The 19,275-nt window shown below is 46.1% G+C and overlaps 1 protein-coding gene across 1 annotated transcript in view; it reads left to right on the top strand.

Moving 5' to 3' along the window:
• LOC122946645 (serine-rich adhesin for platelets-like) overlaps window positions 1-19,275 on the top strand; it is a 115,420-nt gene that overhangs the window by 39,838 nt on the left and 56,307 nt on the right. Inside the window, exons 4-6 of the mRNA XM_044306397.1 lie at window positions 7,461-7,656; window positions 15,673-15,702; window positions 16,531-16,606. Coding sequence (XP_044162332.1) covers window positions 7,461-7,656; window positions 15,673-15,702; window positions 16,531-16,606 — 302 coding nt within the window. The remainder of the gene's footprint in view (window positions 1-7,460; window positions 7,657-15,672; window positions 15,703-16,530; window positions 16,607-19,275) is intronic.

Below are 19,275 nucleotides of genomic sequence, written 5' to 3'. Positions count from 1 at the left end.
GACCCTCCCAAACTCCTATGGAGGTCACCGCACCAAGCGAGAGACCCGCTGTCCTTTCTGTGGGCTCATCATCCTCTGACGAGGAGGAATTAACCTCATGTTTTTTCCCTGAAAAAACTCAAAAGCTCTTGAAGTCCATCAGGTCGGGGGACCAGGGTGTTGACGTTGGGGAGTCCTCCGATCCTGCCGGTTGGGCACAGCGTGTCTTTAAGGCGGATGAGACTCTCCGTTCAGTCATGCGTACTGAATGGAAAAAAACGGAGAAAGAACCAGTCCTGACTCGCAGATTCAAGATGATGTTCCCAATGGCGAAACCCTTGATGGAATCGTGGGTTTCCATTCCCAGGGTTGACATGGCCATAGCCAAGTTATCTAGACGCACTCTGGTGCCTGCAGATGATGGGTCGAGTCTGCAAGACCCTCTTGATAGAAGGGCAGAGTGCACACTAAGAAGAGGCTATTCAGCGCTGCAGCTTCAGCATCTGCTGCCATAGCAGCATCCGAAGTGTCTTCCTTCTTAAGGAATAAGCTAAATCAGATCCAGACCGACGTGGATCAGAGTGTATCCAGTGATGACATCCTGGCTGCCTTTAAAACTGTGAATTTGGCTATGGACTTTTTATGCGATACTACGCAAGTACAGTCCCTTGGGCATTATCGCACCTCCGCCCTCTTCAAACAGAAGTTTTAAACAGGTGGGACGGCAGCCCTACGGGGCTAGATTTCCTATACTCCCAAACTTGGAATTCTATCCTCCCAAACTTGGAATTCACTGAGATGGTAGTTCCATCTCCCTGCAGCGAAGTCTATGACCAAACCATCTTGGCTCATATTGACTACAGATGCGTCCCTAGTAGGCTGGGGCACTCATCTAGACGGTTCCACAGTTCGGAGAACTTGGTCTCCCATGGAGCGGGGTCTCTCCTTGTCATGCCCCACTCTGACGATGTGCGGAGGTCGGCCAGGATAGCAGCACGAAGTTAGTGTTTGTTTTGGTGCCGTGCTGGATCCGCCTCTCATCAGGTGCACTGGGTGGAGTCATTAGTTTAAATGGCACTCCAGCCAAGTGATCTGAGCGGATTATACTAATCATTGTGGTCTGGGAAGCTAGGAGGGAAGGTTGGCTGTCTGTTCCTGCTCTGGAAGATAAGTGTCATTTCTAGTTTGGTTGTTTTGTGTCATCTTTCCCATCCAGGTTCTGTGCGAGCAGGCTGCTCCTATTTCCCCACTTCACCATCTCAGGGAATTCAGGGTTTTGTCAGCCCAGGCTGGAGGACACATCACACCTACCTTCAAGGTCTGTATGTGGGCTGAGCAGTGCAGGGAAAGAGGTCAGGGATTAGCTAGGAGGTGACCCTTCCCCTGTCTCTCGTCCAGAGCCTGGTTGGTGCGTTATCTGTTATTCGGAGTGCACGCCCGCCGTGACATTATAATCCGCCATACTGTGACTGCCATTACTCAGCGCTTTTGTGATGGCGTCAATTGATGCACTGGTTGACCGCATGCAGGGTTTATCCCTAGAGGTTGCGGATCTGCGTAGTTCGGTCACACAGTGTCAGAGGGTTCTGGCATCAGGTACAGGTCAAATTGGTGGGGAGCCTAAAGTCGCTCTTCCCGAGAAATTTACAGGGGGTACGGATGATTTTTTCCGCTTTAAAGAGTCATGCAAATTGTACTTTCGACTGCGTCCATTTTCGTCAGGTAATGAAGATCAGAGGGTTGGTATCATCATGTCTTTGCTTAAAGGGGACGCGCAATCCTGGGCTTTTTCTCTGCCGCCCGGTTCTCTGGCCCTCCGGTCGGTGGAGGAATTTTTCAAAGCCCTGGGATTGATTTACGATGACCCAGATCGGGTCTCGATGGCAGAATCGAAATTGCGTAACCTACTACAGGGTAAACATACTGCAGAGGGTTACTGCACAGAGTTTAGGAGGTGGGCTACTGAGTCGGGGTGGAACGACCCCGCCTTACGTAGTCAGTTTTGTCAGGGGTTATCTGAAAGGTTGAAAGATGCCCTGGCTTTTCATGAGTATCCGGATACTCTAGAGAATGCAATGTCTTTGGCTATACGGTTGGATAGACGTATCAGAGAGAGGTGTAAGGGTCCCTCCGTGCAGGGGATCCCTCCTGCGTGTGGTTTTGTTTCACCTACTGCCCAGGGTGATATTACTTATAACCCTGGGGTAGGGGAGGAACCCATGCAGTTAGGTCAGATATCTTGGCATTCTGATAGTAGAGACTTTAGAAAGGTGCACAATCTATGTTACTATTGTGGAAAGAGGGGTCATTTTATTTTTTCTTGTCCTTATGTTAAACCACAGGTGGAAGAGAAAAAGAAAAAAGAAAAAAAAAATTCCCTAACAATGGTAGTATGAATGGTGTGGTGGAGCAGACAGGTATGCAAGCTCCCTGCAGTTCCCGTTTTCTCCTTTCAGCTATGGTGGCGCTAGAGTCAAAAGATGTGTTTGTTGATGTATTCCTTGATTGTGGTGCTGGGGTAAACCTAATTGACTTTCTTTTTCTTCAAAACCTAGGACTAAGTACTTGCACGTAAGAGAACGAGATTTGTGTTTTTGCTATTGATTCTTCCCCTCTTTCTCAAAGGAGCCTTACTCACATTGTTCATGGGATTCATTTAAGGGTGGGTGATTCACATGCTGAAATTATTTATTGTTTTGTCATGAAGGATTTGCCCGCTCCTATAGTTTTGGGGTTGCCATGGTTGACTAGACATAACCCAATTATAGACTGGCAAGCAAGACAAATCATTGGTTGGAGCGATTTTTGTTCGGATAATTGTCTTGGCACTTCTATCTCTGGTGTGTCCATTACGGCTTTACCTCAGTATCTCTCGGATTTTGCGGATGTCTTTTCGGAGGGTGGGGGCTCAGGAATTGCCCCCTCACCGAGACTATGATTGTCCAGTGAATCTCATTCCGGGGGCTAAGTTGCCAAAGTCTCGGCTTTACAACCTCTCTCAACCCAAAAGAGAGGTCATGCGAAAGTATGTCGCCGAGAGTTTGGCAAAGGGTCATATTAGACCATCTAAGTCTCCAGTGGCAGTAGGTTTGTTCTTTGTGAAGAAAAAAGATGGATCACTGAGACCGTGTTTGGATTTCCGGGAATTGAACCGTATTACAGTCCGGGATCCATATCCCCTGCCTTTGATCTCTGATCTTTTTGATCAGATTGTTGGAGCCAAGGTGTTCTCCAAGTTGGATTTGAGAGGAGCATACAATCTGATCAGGATCAAGGAGGGGGATGAGTGGAAAACGGCCTTCAATACGCACGAGGGTCATTTTGAGAACCTGGTAATGCCTTTTGGGTTGACGAACGCGCCAGCAGTATTTCAGCGATTCGTCAATGACATTTTTCATCACTTGGTGGGGAGGTTCGTAGTAGTTTACCTGGATGACATTTTAATTTATTCTCCTGATCTAAAGACCCATCAGGATCATGTGAGACAGGTTTTGACGATCCTTCGGGAGAATAAGTTATATGCCAAATTGGAGAAATGTTTGTTTGCGGTGCAAGAGCTTCCGTTCTTGGGATACATGCTTTCTGATTCCGGTTTTCGTATGGACCCCGAAAAGGCCGGGCGGTTCTGGAGTGGGACCGACCAGAGAATCAGAAAGCTTTGATGCGGTTCTTGGGGTTTACGAATTATTATAGAAAATTTATTTCGAATTATTCTACCCTAGTCAAACCTCTTACTAATATGACCAAGAAGGGCGCCGATGTCTCTTTCTGGTCGGATGAGGCATTGCAGGCCTTTTCGGTTATTAAGGAGCGTTTTGCGTCTGCTCCCATTCTGGTGCAGCCGGATGTGTCTCAGCCATTCGTGGTGGAGATTGATGCATCAGAGGTGGGGGTTGGGGCGGTGCTGTCACAGGGTTCATCTCCTGGCAAGTGGGTCCCGTGTGCCTTCTTCTCCAAGAAGCTCTCGGTCGCCGAGAGGAAATATGATGTTGGGGATAGTGAGTTGTTGGCTATCAAGCTGGCCTTTGAGGAATGGCGTCACTGGTTAGAGGGGGCGTCTCACCCCGTTACGGTGTATACAGACCATGAGAATTTGGCTTACCTGCAATCTGCCAAGCGTCTGAACCCTAGGCAGGCCAGATGGTCACTGTTTTTTACCAGGTTCAATTTCGTGGTTACCTTTCACCCAGGGGTCAAGAACGTCAAGGCAGATGCCTTGTCTCGCAGCTTCCCTGGGGGAGGTGATTCAGAAGATCCGGCGCCGATTTTGGCGGATGGGGTGGTGGTCTCCGCTCTGTACCCTGAATTGGAGATGGAGGTGTTGGGAGCCCAGGAGGGGGCTCCTGGTTCTTGTCCCCCAGGGAGGTTGTTTGTTCCTGAGGGCCTACGATACAAGGTGTTCAAGGAACATCACGATACTGTTCTCGCTGGACATCCTGGTGGTAAGTCCGCCTGTGATCTGGTGTCCCGGAGGTTCTGGTGGCCAGGGTTACGTAAGAGCATTGAGAATTACGTGACAGCTTGTGAAACCTGCGCTCGGTCAAAGGTTGCTCATATTCGACTGGTTCACTTCTTCCATTGTCTATTCCATCTCGCCCTTGGACGCATTTGTCTATGGACTTTATTACGGACCTGCCGAGTTCCTCCGGGAGAACAGTAATTTTGGTGGTAGTCGACCGTTTCAGTAAAATGGCTTACTTTATACCACTAACGAGTCTGCCTAATGCTAAGACTCTTGCGCAGATTTTTGTGGATAATATTGTGAAATTGCACGGTATTCCTTCGGATGTGGTCTCTGATAGGGGCACGCAGTTTGTCTCCAGGTTTTGGAGGGCGTTCTGCTCTCGGCTTGGCATTCAACTTTCATTCTCTTCGGCTTTTCATCCGCAGTCGAATGGTCAGACGGAGCGTACTAATCAAAACCTGGAGACCTACTTGAGGTGCTTTGTGGCTGAGAATCAGGAGGACTGGTCCTCATTCTTGTCCTTAGCAGAATTTGCGTTGAATAACCGTAAGCAGGAGTCCACGGGTAAGTCACCATTTTTTGGCGCATACGGTTTCCATCCTCAGTTTGGTACCTTTTCTGGGTCTGGTTCCTCCGGGATGCCAGAGGAGGAGAGATTCTCTTCTGCCTTGTCTTCTATCTGGCCGATGATTCAAGGGAATTTGGAGAGGATGGGTGAGAGGTATAAACGAACGGCTGACAAGAGACGTATGACTGGTCCGGACCTGTGTGTGGGTGATCTGGTGTGGTTGTCCACTAAGAATATCAAGTTGAGAGTGCCATCTTGGAAACTGGGTCCAAGATTTGTTGGTCCGTATAAAATTTCTGCGGTGATCAATCCTGTGGCGTTTCGGCTAGATCTTCCGCAGACTTGCAGGATCCATGATGTCTTCCACAGGTCTTTACTAAAAAAATATGTGAAACCGGTGGAACCATCGCCATTGCCTCCTCCTCCTGTTCTAGTCGAGGGAAACTTGGAGTTTGAGATCTCCAGGATTCTCGACTCGAGAGTTCTTCGGGGTTCCCTTCAGTACCTGGTACACTGGAGGGGATACGGTCCTGAGGAGAGGATGTGGGTTCCAGCGTCAGATGTCAACGCCAGCCGACTGGTGAGGGCCTTTCATAAGTCCCATCCGGATAAGGTTGGTCCGGGGTGTCCAGAGGTCACCCGTAGAAGGGGGGGTACTGTCATGCCCCACTCTGACGATGTGCGGAGGTCGGCCAGAATAGCAGCACAAAGTTAGTGTTTGTTTTGGTGCCGTGCTGGATCCGCCTCTAATCAGGTGCACTGGGTGGAGTCATTAGTTTAAATGGCACTCCAGCCAAGTGATCTGAGCGGATTATACTAATCATTGTGGTCTGGGAAGCTAGGAGGGAAGGTTGGCTGTCTGTTCCTCCTCTGGAAGATAAGTGTCATTTCTAGTTTGGTTGTTTTGTGTCATCTTTCCCATCCAGGTTCTGTGCGAGCAGGCTGCTCCTATTTCCCCACTTCACCATTTCAGGGAATTCAGGGTTTTGTCAGCCCAGACTGGAGGACACATCACACCTACCTTCAAGGTCTGTATGTGGGCTGAGCAGTGCAGGGAAAGAGGTCAGGGATTAGCTAGGAGGTGACCCTTCCCCTGTCTCTCGTCCAGAGCCTGGTTGGTGCGTTATCTGTTATTCGGAGTGCAAGCCCGCCGTGACACTTTTCCAATCTCCGCGAGATGCAAGCTATATGGCTAGCCCTCCTTCACTTCGCCCCTCGGATCCGGGGCAAAGCTGTGAAAGTACAGTCAGACAATATGACTGCAGTTCTTTACATAAACAAACAGGGGGGTACGAGATCCCTACCCCTTCTTTCAGAGATCGGGGTAATTCTACGGTGGGCAGAGTTGAACCTATCCCATCTATCTGCCACCCACATTCGAGGGTCCCTCAACATGATTGCAGATCGTCTAAGTCGCGGATTACCGACCATGGAGTGGTCTCTGCATCCGGAGATCTTCAAACAGATAGTCCTCAGATGGGGATTACCGGAGGTGGATCTCATGGCAACCAGGTTCAACGCCAAGGTACAGAGGTTCTGCTCTCTATACAGGGAGGACAACCCCCTGGCGATAGATGCTCTGTCGATACCAAGGAGGTTCGGGCTGGCTTACATCTTCCCTCCCTTTTCCATGATACCAAGGGTATTGATGAAGATCCGTCAGGATCGGGCCTCGGTAATAGCCATCATTCCGTTCTGGCCCAAGAGATCCTGGTTTACCCAGCTCATTCAGATGAGTCGGGGACAATACTAGAGACTCCCCCCGGAGCAGACCCTGGTGTCAGGGGACACAGATCTCTGCCCAGATCTGCACAGATTCAACCTGACAGCCTGGAGGTTGATCAGTCCCTTCCCAGAGTAGAAGGGCTCTCTGAGGCGGTCCTGAGAACGTTATCACATTCAAGAGCGGAGTCCACTAAGAAGGCCTACTCCAGAGTAATGAGAATCTTCACCTCTTGGTGTGATTCCAACCAGGTGGCGTCTGCAGATCCGCCCCTTTCCGCCATACTACAGTTCCTTCAGGATGGACTAGACAAGGGCCTTGCTCCGGCCACTTTGAAGGTTCAGGTTTTTGCTATCTCGGCCTGTCTAAGCAAGCCATATTCTCGGGATCCGCTCATCAAACGCTTCCTTAAAGGAGCTGATAGATTGAAGCCTACAATACTGAGACCCATTCCTCAGTGGGACCTTTCAGTAGTGCTCAATGGGTTAGCATCTCCTCCCTTTGAGCCATTAGAGGAGGTCGGTTTCAAGTTTGTCACCTTAAAGACTGTCTTTTTGCTAGCTGTGACCTCAGCTAAGAGGGTTTCGGAGTTACAAGCCTTCTCGGCTCTGCATCCATATATCACCTTTTTGCAGGACCGAGTCCTCTTAAGATTCCTACCTTACTTTCGACCTAAGGTTTTATCATTTCAGAATGTTAACCAGGTAATTTCTTTGTCCTGTCAGACATCCTCTGGACATATCGAGATGCCTCCATACCTATGTGGATAGGTCCAAGGAGTTCACGATTGACGAGAATCCCTTCATCCTGTTTGCCGGTAAATCTAAAGACAGCAAAGCATCTAAAGTTTCCATTAGTCGCTGGATCAGAGAAGCCATTAAAGAGTCCTTTCTGTCTCAATCTTTGGACCCTCCGGAGTTTGTTAGGGCCCATTCTACTAGGGCCGTTTCAACCTCTGTGGCGGAAAGAAATCATCTTCCCTTAGAGTTAATTTGTAAATCAGCTTCCTGGAGCTCCGAATAGACCTTTATCTCGCACTACAGAGTTGGTGCTAAGTTTGCTGAGTTTTCGGCCTTTGGGCAGACTATTTTTAATTCTGCCAGGCAGGAAGGCCCTCCCTAGGGGTTTCTTCTTGTTATCTCCCCGTCTGTGCTGCTGGTAGGACGTAAGGGAATCGTTAATTTCTAACGATAATTTGTTTTCCCTTAGTCCTAACAGCAGCACACAAATTTCCCACCCTAAGTACGTATGCTTGCTGAATACACGGTGGCTGGGGGGTAGTTCCCTCCTTTTGAGGGAGTGGGATCTTTATTATTGGTTCTTGGGCTCATTATAAATTCCGCCGGTCCTACCAGTCCACAGGGGGCAGTTAACCCCGTCTGTGCTGCTGTTAGGACTAAGGGAAAACAAATTATCGTTAGAAATTAATGATCTTTCCATTTACATAGCTGTATGAGGGCTTGTTTTTTGCGAGACAAGTTGCACTTTCTAATTCCACCATTTAATATTGCATACAATGTAGTGGGAAGCTGTAAAAAAAAAATCTGAATGGGGTGGAATTTTTTTTTAAAAATCTGCTAAAGTTTTATGGCTTTTGTTTTTATGGCGTTCCCTATACAGTAAAACTGACCTGCTACTTTCATTCTCCAGGTCAGTATGATTACGGCAATGCCACATATGTATAGTTTTTCTTGCATTTTAATAAAAAAATAAAAATAAACTTTGGAAAAAATAATTATTTTCAGCACCATAATCTTTTTTGTAGTTACATGTACAGAGATGTGTGAGGGCTCTTTTTTGCCAGATGATCTGTACTTTTCACTGATACCATTCTGGGGTGTTCAAGACTTTTTGATTACGTTTTATTCATGTTTTTTGTGGGAGGTGAAGCGACCAGAAAAAGGACAAATCTGCCATTTAGACTTTTTTCCATTTCACCGTTTGCAGTATGGGAAAATAGTTTTATATTTTAATAGTATGGGCGTTTTTTTTTCATCCAGCGATACCCATGATGTGTATTTTGTTTATTGTTTACATTTTTATTTACATTTTGGGGAAAGGGGGGTGATTGGAATTTTTATAGTTTTTTATTTAAATAGTTTATTTTATAGTTCTGACTCCAGTCATGGCCCTGGGAGCTAGGCACACCGTGATTGTTAGCCCAGTGATTTCCATCACCTCTGGATCAGGACATTAGATGAACTGGGAACTGAGTGAGTTCAGTCAGGAGCATGGCTCTCGCTCCATTGGCAACAAATATTAATCCAGTGGTTCCAGATTCCACCACAGGAGGTTGCCAGAGGACCACCCATGGAGTTTCTCCCGGAGGTACAGCTGTCCAGGATACCCCAACCTCCGGGACCAGCTTCAAGAATCCACAGAATGACAAGCCTGTTACCGCGGGTGTATTGACACCCCAATTCTGTGTGAACTGTGTTCCCCAATGCCCTCAAATACTACCCCTAAAATGCCCCCAGCAATAATAATACCCCCCATTGTGCTCCCAGTAATACCTGTATATTGCCCCCAGTAATAATGTCCCCAAAAATGCCCTTAGTAATACACTTCCTTGCAGGTACATGCCCTCAGATGCCTAATTGTAAATACGGCCCTGGGCACTAGACTACTTCCAAGTACTACCCTGGCCCCATATTTCCCCAGACTTGAAACCAATTGAGCATCTGTGGGACCACCTCGTACGGTAAGTTGTGTTCGCTCTATGGATCCTCCTCCAGCAGCTGTGGGATGTACTGCAGTTAGCATGGTTCCAGCCACCTGTGACAACCTACCAGGACCTTATGGAGTCCATGGTGATGGATCATGTGATGGACCATGTGATGAGCGCAGTGACGTCACCAAAGGTCCTTTTCCTCCTAGGTCATCAAAGAACAAGACAGAAGAGAAGCCGGGCAGCGCAAACAATTGGAGGAGGTGAGTTTAATTTTACATTTTTATTTTTTTAACCCCTCCATCCCTATTTTACTAAGCATTCTGTATTAAGAATGCTATTATATTCCCTCATAACCAAGTTTTAAGGGAAAATAATAAAATTTACACAACACCGATCCCAAACCCGAACTTTTGTGAAGAAGTCCGGGTTCGGGTCTGGGTACCAAACATGCCGATTTTTCTCACGCGCGTGCAAAACGCATTAAAACGCTTTGCACTTGCGCAGAAAAATCACGCATTTTCCCGCAACGCACCGACATCCTATCCGGCCCTCACACGCGACGCCCGTATGAAAGAGGCCTTAATTAAATAATCCATAAGAAAAGCTGAATGGCTTTTCTGATCCATTATATTATCATTACATCACCCTTGTGCTCTGCAGTGTGTGGCGTCATTTATTTCTCTTTTTACAGTTGTAATGACAGCTCTGATAACTACAGGCCGGATGCAGTATTTTATGGTGGCCTGTGGTGGGCTCGTAGGCTTCTGGCTGCAGATCATTTTCAGCGAGTGATGGCCATAAATCAACAGATTTGTAAACCAATGGCAAATAATACTGCCAAGATATATCCGAATAATACCGCCATATAGTGCTGAATTCCTGAACCTGAGTGCCCACACAGAAGTGCAAAGCATTGCTGATATAATTAGTGCCATATTGTACCCAACTAAGACTGCCATTCACTGCCGCCAGCTTATTTCCCTTGAAAGGAAAGAAATCCAACATCTACCATTGGGGGACAATCCGGACACCCCCCTATTAGAATTGGAACACACATTGGATGCATAGTTAACGGCCCCTAATTTTCAGACATAGTCCCTGTAAGTTTGGGCTGTCTAATGCCCCCAATTGACCCACTAGAAAGTTGGTGTCACCGTACAATGTAAAAGGGATAGAGGTAGCAGCTAAACCAGGCTACCAAGAAAAGGGAGCTGGTCACCTCCTATAGCATCCCTAAATCTGTCCCTCTTCTCCTAACAGTATGAGCCGACCGTTAAGGTAGGAGGGCCCATACACTGGAAACCTCAGAACCCTGAAATCCCAAAATATCCCTGAGGTTAGGAGACAGGAACAAGAGACAACCAGGTTCATCCAAGACACGGATGAACCAGAGTCTCCACAGGCCTAGCTGCAGGGAAAAGTGGACGACTGAATACAGCAACAGAGTCGGCAGGTAAGAACCCCAGAAACACACTTACCTGCCGCAGCCACCACAACTGTAACCCGTGCAAAAGTACAGGTGCCCACACACCAAATAGGACACCGTACAAGCAACACCACACACAGGTATCCAGCACACCTGATACTGCCTGGGCCCCATACAGCAAGGTGCATGGCAGTCCCAGGCAGCACTGCATCCAGACTTATGGTTCACCCCTCCGGGAAACCAGACCCCTTCTGGAGGCATCAACATACCGGGTGACGAATAGCATACATGCAGGGACTAACACCAACAACAGCCCAGACATGTAACAACTAACAAAGTACTACACACACCCAGAACATAAACCCACACCACACATGCAACAAGTGAGGGTAAAGGTACAAGGAGGGTACAAAAGGGAGGGAAATTTATGTTCCATAAGGTGGCCCTCAAGGACTGGGCAGAAACACCCAGGCAAGGAGCAAAGCTCCAATACCAAGCAAGGCTGTAGTACAACTGCCCCCAACCAGCAAGCCACATATATATATATATATATATATATATATATATCAAGCCCGCGGCCACACCCAGGAAACACCTTAATCCCCACTAGCAAGAAGATTAACCCCTTGCTCACCAAACAGGAGGGAGGCAAACCTTAAAGGGGAAGTGCACATGCAAACTGTCAACAACACGTTGCCACCGGCAAACAGTCTGCATGGCTACCGCGTCACGGTCAAACACCAATATGACCGTGACAGTTGGTCGACCAGTCTCTCAGAAATCGTCAGGCTCGCCATCCTCCTAATGTGTATGGCCACCTTAATAGCACAGCAGGCGACACAAGATTTGTTTTGCCACAATCACCTAGTGCATGACAGGGTTACTTACCAAACCTACCAACATAATAGTTAGTAAATTTGGGACACGTAAGGACTCATGCACACTAACAAATTTTCTTTCCGTGTCCGTTCCGTCATCCATATTTTTTGCGGATCCGTGTTTTGTGCATGAGCCCTAAGCCCCTGGACACAGGAATGCTCCCTAAACTTGTACAAGACTGCCCATTTATGGGTGGTGCTTATGTAAGCCCATCTTTTTTCAGCCCGAATTTGCTAGGAATTTCTCTGAAAATTAGGGATAGTCCTTGCAAATTCGGGACTATGGGGAGAGCCAGATATTTACTAGGCAGACAGGTGGCTGAAAAACAAGCGATTACTAGGCCTTTAGATTGGGCTGATCTATTACATTAATCTCTTTGTTGCCCAATATCCAGGGGTGCACCTAGCCTTCCTGCTGCCTGAGGCAAAAAACTGAAATGGCGCCCCCTGCCCCAATGCCAATTTCTTAACCTAACCCCTTCCCTACAGCCCTACTGTTAAAGACATACTTGGAAAACATTACATACAGAGTTACAAAACATACAGGGTAATACATACTGTGCTTCTCAATACTATACTGCAGAAACAGATAATCCCCCTTCTGCTGCCCCCCTCTTGCCCCTACCCGGTGCTGTCTGAGGCGATCGCCTCACCTCATTGGTGGTGCACCCCTGTCAATAGCTTTCATTTTTCAGGAGTACTATAAGAAATGGAAGCTGCGCTATGATTGATTGCTATGGCCAACCAATTTTTCTGCCACTGCTATAAGTACTGAAGTCCATTCCTTGAGGATGAGGGCCCCTAAATGGTGAGGGTTCAGGGCACAGTCAGAGCCTTTATGTATATATATTGTATGTGGCTTTTATTGTGTCGCATTAGGTCGCTCAGGGCTCGGTCACAACTATTTTCCACATAATTATATGGCTATACAAGATTTTGTATGAGTAATGCCGCATTATTGTTTGGATAGGAAACAATCAACGTGGGGCCCAACACAGGTAGCTCAGAGCCCTTCTATACAGGGTGTAGGGAACGTACGGCCTCTTTACAAATAATTTGACGTCATCAGATCAGGAACTGCACATGATGACACTTAGTGCAATGTCTAAGGTCCCCTCCTTAGATACCATTCAGACATAAAGAAATGCTCCACCCTACTATTGCAAGATCCCTATTGTTCACGACAAAGCCGTTCTTCTTCTACATACAATATTCATCTATAGATGAGGAATAAACAAGGTTATGAAACGCAGTGTCCTTAATTTGTATGGGCCATGCGCTCAGTTGCTTCTCTTAAAGGGCTTGTCCATGTTTTGCAATTCCATTCTGTTAGATGGTTCTTCCAAAAATAAGATGATTAGAGCCTTTTCAGCAATCAGGTATGAGCAGAGGTGCACCTAGCATTTCTGCTGCCTGAGGCAAAAACTGAAACAGCTCCCCCCATGCCAATTTTTTAACCTAATCCCTTCCCTTCAGCCCTTCCGCTGCCACCCTCATGCCCCTACCTGGTGCTGCCTGAGGCGATAGCCTCACCTGGCCTCATTGGTGGTGCATCCCTGGGTATAGGGCACTTAAAGAGCACCTTTCAGCAGGAACAATGTAGTACCCTTGACCTGGGAGTATCTGCAATCATGTGTAATGTTATACATTGTTTATGCCCTTGATTCCAGAAGAGAAGGTATGGTTGGCAATGGTTGGCAGGAAGAGGGCTAACCACCCATTTAGGCGTGGACTGGTCTGACTTCCTGCCATGAAGGGGAGTTGGAGTCCAGACTGCAAGAAGGAAGGAAGCACATGCTAGAGCTCCTACTCCAAGAGGCCGTACACAGTTCTCCTGTGAGACCATTACTCCAAGGAGATTACCGGTATCCAGAAGCTAGCTACTCTGAATAAAGACAGCAGAGTGATCAGCAAAACCACAGCTTCACAGACCCTGCTGTCGGTGAGGGAAAACAGGTTAGACATCCGTCACCTACAACAACCAACAGGCCATACTAACTTCAAGCCTGTATCGCACAGTGGACACCTATATCCAAAAGTGCCTTTAAGTGCTGTTAAATTGCAACACAACCAGCCACTAGGGATCGACCGATTATCGGATTTACTGACATTATCGGACGACATTCATGATTTTCAAAGTATCTAGCCTTGCCGATATGCCGATAATGCATCCAGCGCTGCTCACTTATGAGAAAACATGGCGCAACTATCAAGTACGGTGGAGGAAGCCTGATGATATGGGGTTGTTTCACGGCCAACGGCATTGGATACTTGACCAGGATCGATGGTGCTCTCAATGCTGAGCTATATGTGAGTATCCTACAAGATGAGTTACTTTGTATACTCGAGTACTATGGGTATGAAAAGGACGATATAATGTTCCAGCTGGACAATGACTAAGCATACGTCAATATAAGCGAAGAAATAGTTCAATGACATCAAGGTAGAGGTTCTCGATTGTCCTCCACAGCCCCAGACATCAACCCAATCGAACACTTGTGGGTAGAAGTTGAAGAAAAAGCTGTATTCGTACCCAAGTGAGTCGACCAGTGTGTGCCAACATTGTAGACAACGTGTAGAAGAGACCTGGGAACAGGTTTCGGTCGAGAGACGCTTGAATCTGATCGAGAGCATGTCCAGAGGGATTCAGGCAATTCTGAAAGCCAAAAGTGGATTTACAAAATAAATACACCAATTTAGAATTTTAGGAACAATGCAGTTACATGACAAGAATCTGCATAACTAATCATATGTTAAATAGCTGCAAGTCCAATTTATGTATGAGATAGCCAAGATGATTGTCTATAAAATGATGGTAGCATCATGTTCGAAGCTGAAGTGGATGATGAGATATGGAGTCTGAAAGTCAAAAGTTCAAAACATTGTTACCCTTTTGCTCATCAGTGTAAATCATAATTCTCACCAATATCAATAGGCTGACAATGTAATGCACAGATTTTCTTACTGTTCAAGTGCCCACCCCCTTTTGAATTACATTTCCAGATACACTGCCACCCCAGTCCTCAGTTTGTGTTTGGTATTGCAGCTCAGCCTAAATTCATGTCATTGGAACTGAGCTGCAATACTAGAGACACCCTACTTACAGGCGTGGTGCTGTTTCTGGTAGGGTAAATCTTTATTTTCTGTACATTTTTTTTAAATGATGTCATTTGTAGAAATCAGCATCTTCCTCACCTTCCATCAGCTTGTACCTCTGCCTGCTCTAGGTTACCATTAACCAACCTCTTCAGTTACCAAAAGTCTCTCAAGAGTATTATAGAAGTAATAAGACATCAAAGAGGGGGAGGAGGGGACTGTAGCTGCAGATTCTCATTCTGTGTTTTATTATGACAACTCAAGTCATGTGACCGGTATCCAGGGAAACAATGTATCAAATATCTTTGTGTGGTTTTCATATTGTACCCGACTACTATTTCTTATTTTTTCATTTCTTTGTCCATATGGCACCGAAAGAAATTGTTTTCCTTAAAGGAAAAATATTGATGACCTGTCCTAGTCAGGAAAGGTCATCAATATCGGATCGGCAGGGGTCCAACACCCGACACCGCCGCCGATCAGCTGTTTGAAGAGAACGCAGCGCTTACACGTTGAAGTGAATGGGACAGTTTAGTTGTGATTACACCTGATCACCCCCGGATGCGACAGCAAACAGGTAAAGAGTTGGTGGGATTTTTCTGCACATTTTGGCTTTTAGTGTTTTTTTGTTATTTTTATTTTTATTTTTATTTTTTTGCACCTGCATTTTTACTGCATTTTTTGCTCCAGATGTTAGCTAAAGGTCTATGGGAAATATGAAACAGAGGTCACACAAGCATTTTTTGGGTTCTGGCATTTTTGTTTATTAGGTGGCGGTTTTTGTCTTCATGGTTTCTTTTTTTAAGCATAGCATGCCGTAGGTCTCGGCATTTTTTTCTGACATTTTTTTACCATCTTCTCTATAGGGGGAAAATGCCTTGAGGAAAAGGCCATTGGTAAGTCACACTGAGGGTCATTTGCAAATTTGCAACGTTTTAGCTTTTTCCAACACCGTCAGCGCGTTTGCAAGAAGTGGGAAGAAAAACACAGATATCGTACGTGTGCGTTCTGCAATTTTAATGTAACTGTCTATTCTTGTCGGCAAAGAGCGGACAGGAATAGGACATGTCATATTTTTTGGGCGGACCACGGAACGGAGCAACGGATGCAGACAGCACACGGAGTGCTGTCCGCATCTTTTGCGGTTCCATTGAAGTGAATTTGCCAAAACTGCGGCTCGGATGCGGACCAAAACAACGGCCGTGTGCATGAGGCCTAATACAGCACCTGCTAAGTACATTTCATTATCAAAATCTCACGTACACACTTCGGAAAATTTCCGATACGTATTTCGAAACCCCAACATGTCAACTGCTTGTGCAGATTTTCAGTGCAGATTTACATGGCAAAGAGTGAGATCTGGAGCAAATCCGCCATAAAATCCTCAAAATAACACAGAATTTATTGCGAATTTGTTACAGAAAAGCTGCAAAAACCACACATTTTTCACATGCATTTTCGTGCATAAAAACCGCAGCGCCATACCGTACCAGCGAAGTTAAAGAGACCTTCCAAAGCTCATGTGCAAGGTGCGTATTTTATAGGAGCAGAAATCGACCTGCGGGGTGGCTTTTAAAATCGTTTGTGCGGCTCCGTGGCTGATGGCTAGACTTCGATGGGCTTGGTAAAATGCCCAGATAATGCCCAGATGGACAATTTGGTGCAGATTGTGAAGCCTTTCTGCAGCACACGTTATGTGCGTTTTTTATCTCTTTTTCATGCAGTTTGCAAAGGAATCCGCACCGCGTGCATATAACTTTGTAGAGTGCGAAGACCTTCTTGATCACTCGACAACGTCAGGTCAGTGGCCATTTAAGACTATATAGGTTTCGTTTCGACACACAGAGGCTGACGCGTTCCAGCAGTACACGCTCTCAAAGATTTCCTGGTGGCATGAATTTATATTTCTGATGATTAGTAAGAAAAACGTGAGGTGGAACACTGACGTACCTACGGGAAATGCCAATTAAGTGACAAGTTGTTTCATGCCTTATACGCCAGCTCTTGATGCTCGTAGACTATTGTTTTAATGTATTTACGGCTTAGTTAAAGGTGAACTCACCCTCATATCCATATCAAAGGCATCCTCTCCCCAGCTGATGCACATGGGAAGGAAAATTACATCCAGCTGTAAATAAATGTTAGGTTTACTGTCCCTTTAAGAGGATTTCAGTAATGGCTGGAGGTCCTATATTATCCGGTACTGTATACCTACACTCAGTTATGTGTCTATCATCGTAAGATAATTTAGGACTCTCATTAAGATTCAACAGTAATTGAGGCAATTATTCAATTAATTGCTATTATTTTCAGTAATTATACAGCAGCTTCAATTTGTAAAGTTTGGATTTTATGAAACATTCTTTGAGGTCACACTTTTGTGGGCAGCTCCGAGCAACTTGTATAGTCGAACTTTGCCAATGGTGAAACAGGCCCTCCTGCTATGACCTACAGTCGTGGCCAAAAGTTTTGAGAATGACACAAATATTAGTTTTCACAAAGTTTGCTGCTAAACTGCTTTTAGATCTTTGTTTCAGTTGTTTCTGTGATGTAGTGAAATATAATTACACGCACTTCATACGTTTCAAAGGCTTTTATCGACAATTACATGACATTTATGCAAAGAGTCAGTATTTGCAGTGTTGGCCCTTCTTTTTCAGGACCTCTGCAATTCGACTGGGCATGCTCTCAATCAACTTCTGGGCCAATTCCTGACTGATAGCAACCCATTCTTTCATAATCACTTCTTGGAGTTTGTCAGAATTAGTGGGTTTTTGTTTGTCCACCCGCCTCTTTAGGATTGACCACAAGTTCTCAATGGGATTAAGATCTGGGGAGTTTCCAGGCCATGGACCCAAAATGTCAACGTTTTGGTCCCCGAGCCACTTAGTTATCACTTTTGCCTTATGGCACGGTGCTCCATCGTGCTGGAAAATGCATTGTTCTTCACCAAACTGTTGTTGGATTGTTGGAAGAAGTTTCTGTTGGAGGGTGTTTTGGTGCCATTCTTTGGTGCCATGCTGTGTTTTTGGGCAAAATTGTGAGCCCACTCCCTTGGATGAGAAGCAACCCCACACATGAATGGTCTCAGGAGGCTTTACTGTTGGCATGACACAGGACTGATGGTAGCGCTCACCTTTTCTTCTCACCATGGTTAACAATGGAAGAACAATGATTTCAAGCATCACCCTCCTTTTAACAGGTCAAGTCTGCCATTTTAACCCAATCAGCCTGACATAATGATCTCCAGCCTTGTGCTCATCAACATTCTCACCTGAGTTAACAAGACGATTACTGAAATGATCTCAGCAGGTCCTTTAAAGGGAACCTGTCACCAGGATTTTGGGTATAGAGCTGAGGACATGGGTTGCTAGATCACCGCTAGCACATCCGCAATACCCAGTCCCTATAGCTCTGTGTGCTTTTATTGTGGAAAAAAAACGATTTGATACATATGCAAATTAACCCAAGATGAGTCAGGGACAGGACTCATCTCGTGTTAATTTGCATATGTATCAAATCGTGTTTTTTTTTCCACAATAAAAGCACACAGAGCTATGGGGACTGGGTATTGCGGATGTGCTAGCGGTGATCTAGCAACCCATGTCAGCTCTATACACAAAATCCCCTCGACAGGTTCCCTTTAATGACAGCAATGAAATGCAGTGGAAAGGTTTGGAGTTAATTAAGTTAAAGGGCTTCTGTCAGCCCACTAAACCGTTTTTTTTTTTTTGTTAATAATAATCCCTACACTGCGAGCTCCCTGTACATAAGCTAAATAGTCATTTTGGTTCAGTAGATTTAGTTAAAAAGCTATTTTTATAATATGTAAATTACCTTGCTACTAGCCGCATCCTCCTCTCATAATGACGCCCCCTCTGCTGTGTGATTGACAGGGCCAAGGAACGGAATCGTTCTCTGCTGGCCCTGTTTGAATTCAAAATATCGCGCCTGCGCCATACCTGTCTTTAATCGGCGCAGGCGCACTGAGAGGCGGCCGCTCTCTCGGCCGCTCCATCCTCAATGCGCCTGCGCCGATGACGTCACATCTACACCCGGCGCAGGCACATTGAGGATGGAGCGGCCGAGCGAGCGGCCGCCTCTCAGTGCGCCTGCGCCGATTAAAGACAGGTATGGCGCAGGCGCGATATTTTGAATTCAAACAGGGCCAGCAGAGAACGATTCCATTCCTTGGCCCTGTCAATCACACAGCGGAGGGGGCGTCATGAGAGGAGGATGCGGCTGCTACCAGCAAGTAGCTGCCCTACTTGCTGGTAGCAAGGTAATTTACATATTATAAAAATAGCTTTTTAACTAAATCTACTGAACCAAAATGAATATTTAGCTTAATATTTAGCTTAATAGTACAGTAATACACTGGTATAGATCATACCAGTGTATTACTGTATTGCGGCGGCAGCAGGGAGCGCACGGCGTCATAGCAACCAGTGACGCTGTGCGCTCCTGCT

Source organism: Bufo gargarizans, chromosome 9 (assembly GCF_014858855.1).
Source record: "Bufo gargarizans isolate SCDJY-AF-19 chromosome 9, ASM1485885v1, whole genome shotgun sequence".
NCBI lineage: Eukaryota > Metazoa > Chordata > Amphibia > Anura > Bufonidae > Bufo > Bufo gargarizans.
Note: the sequence above shows the minus strand (reverse complement) of the source record. Positions and strands in the feature narration are given on the sequence as shown.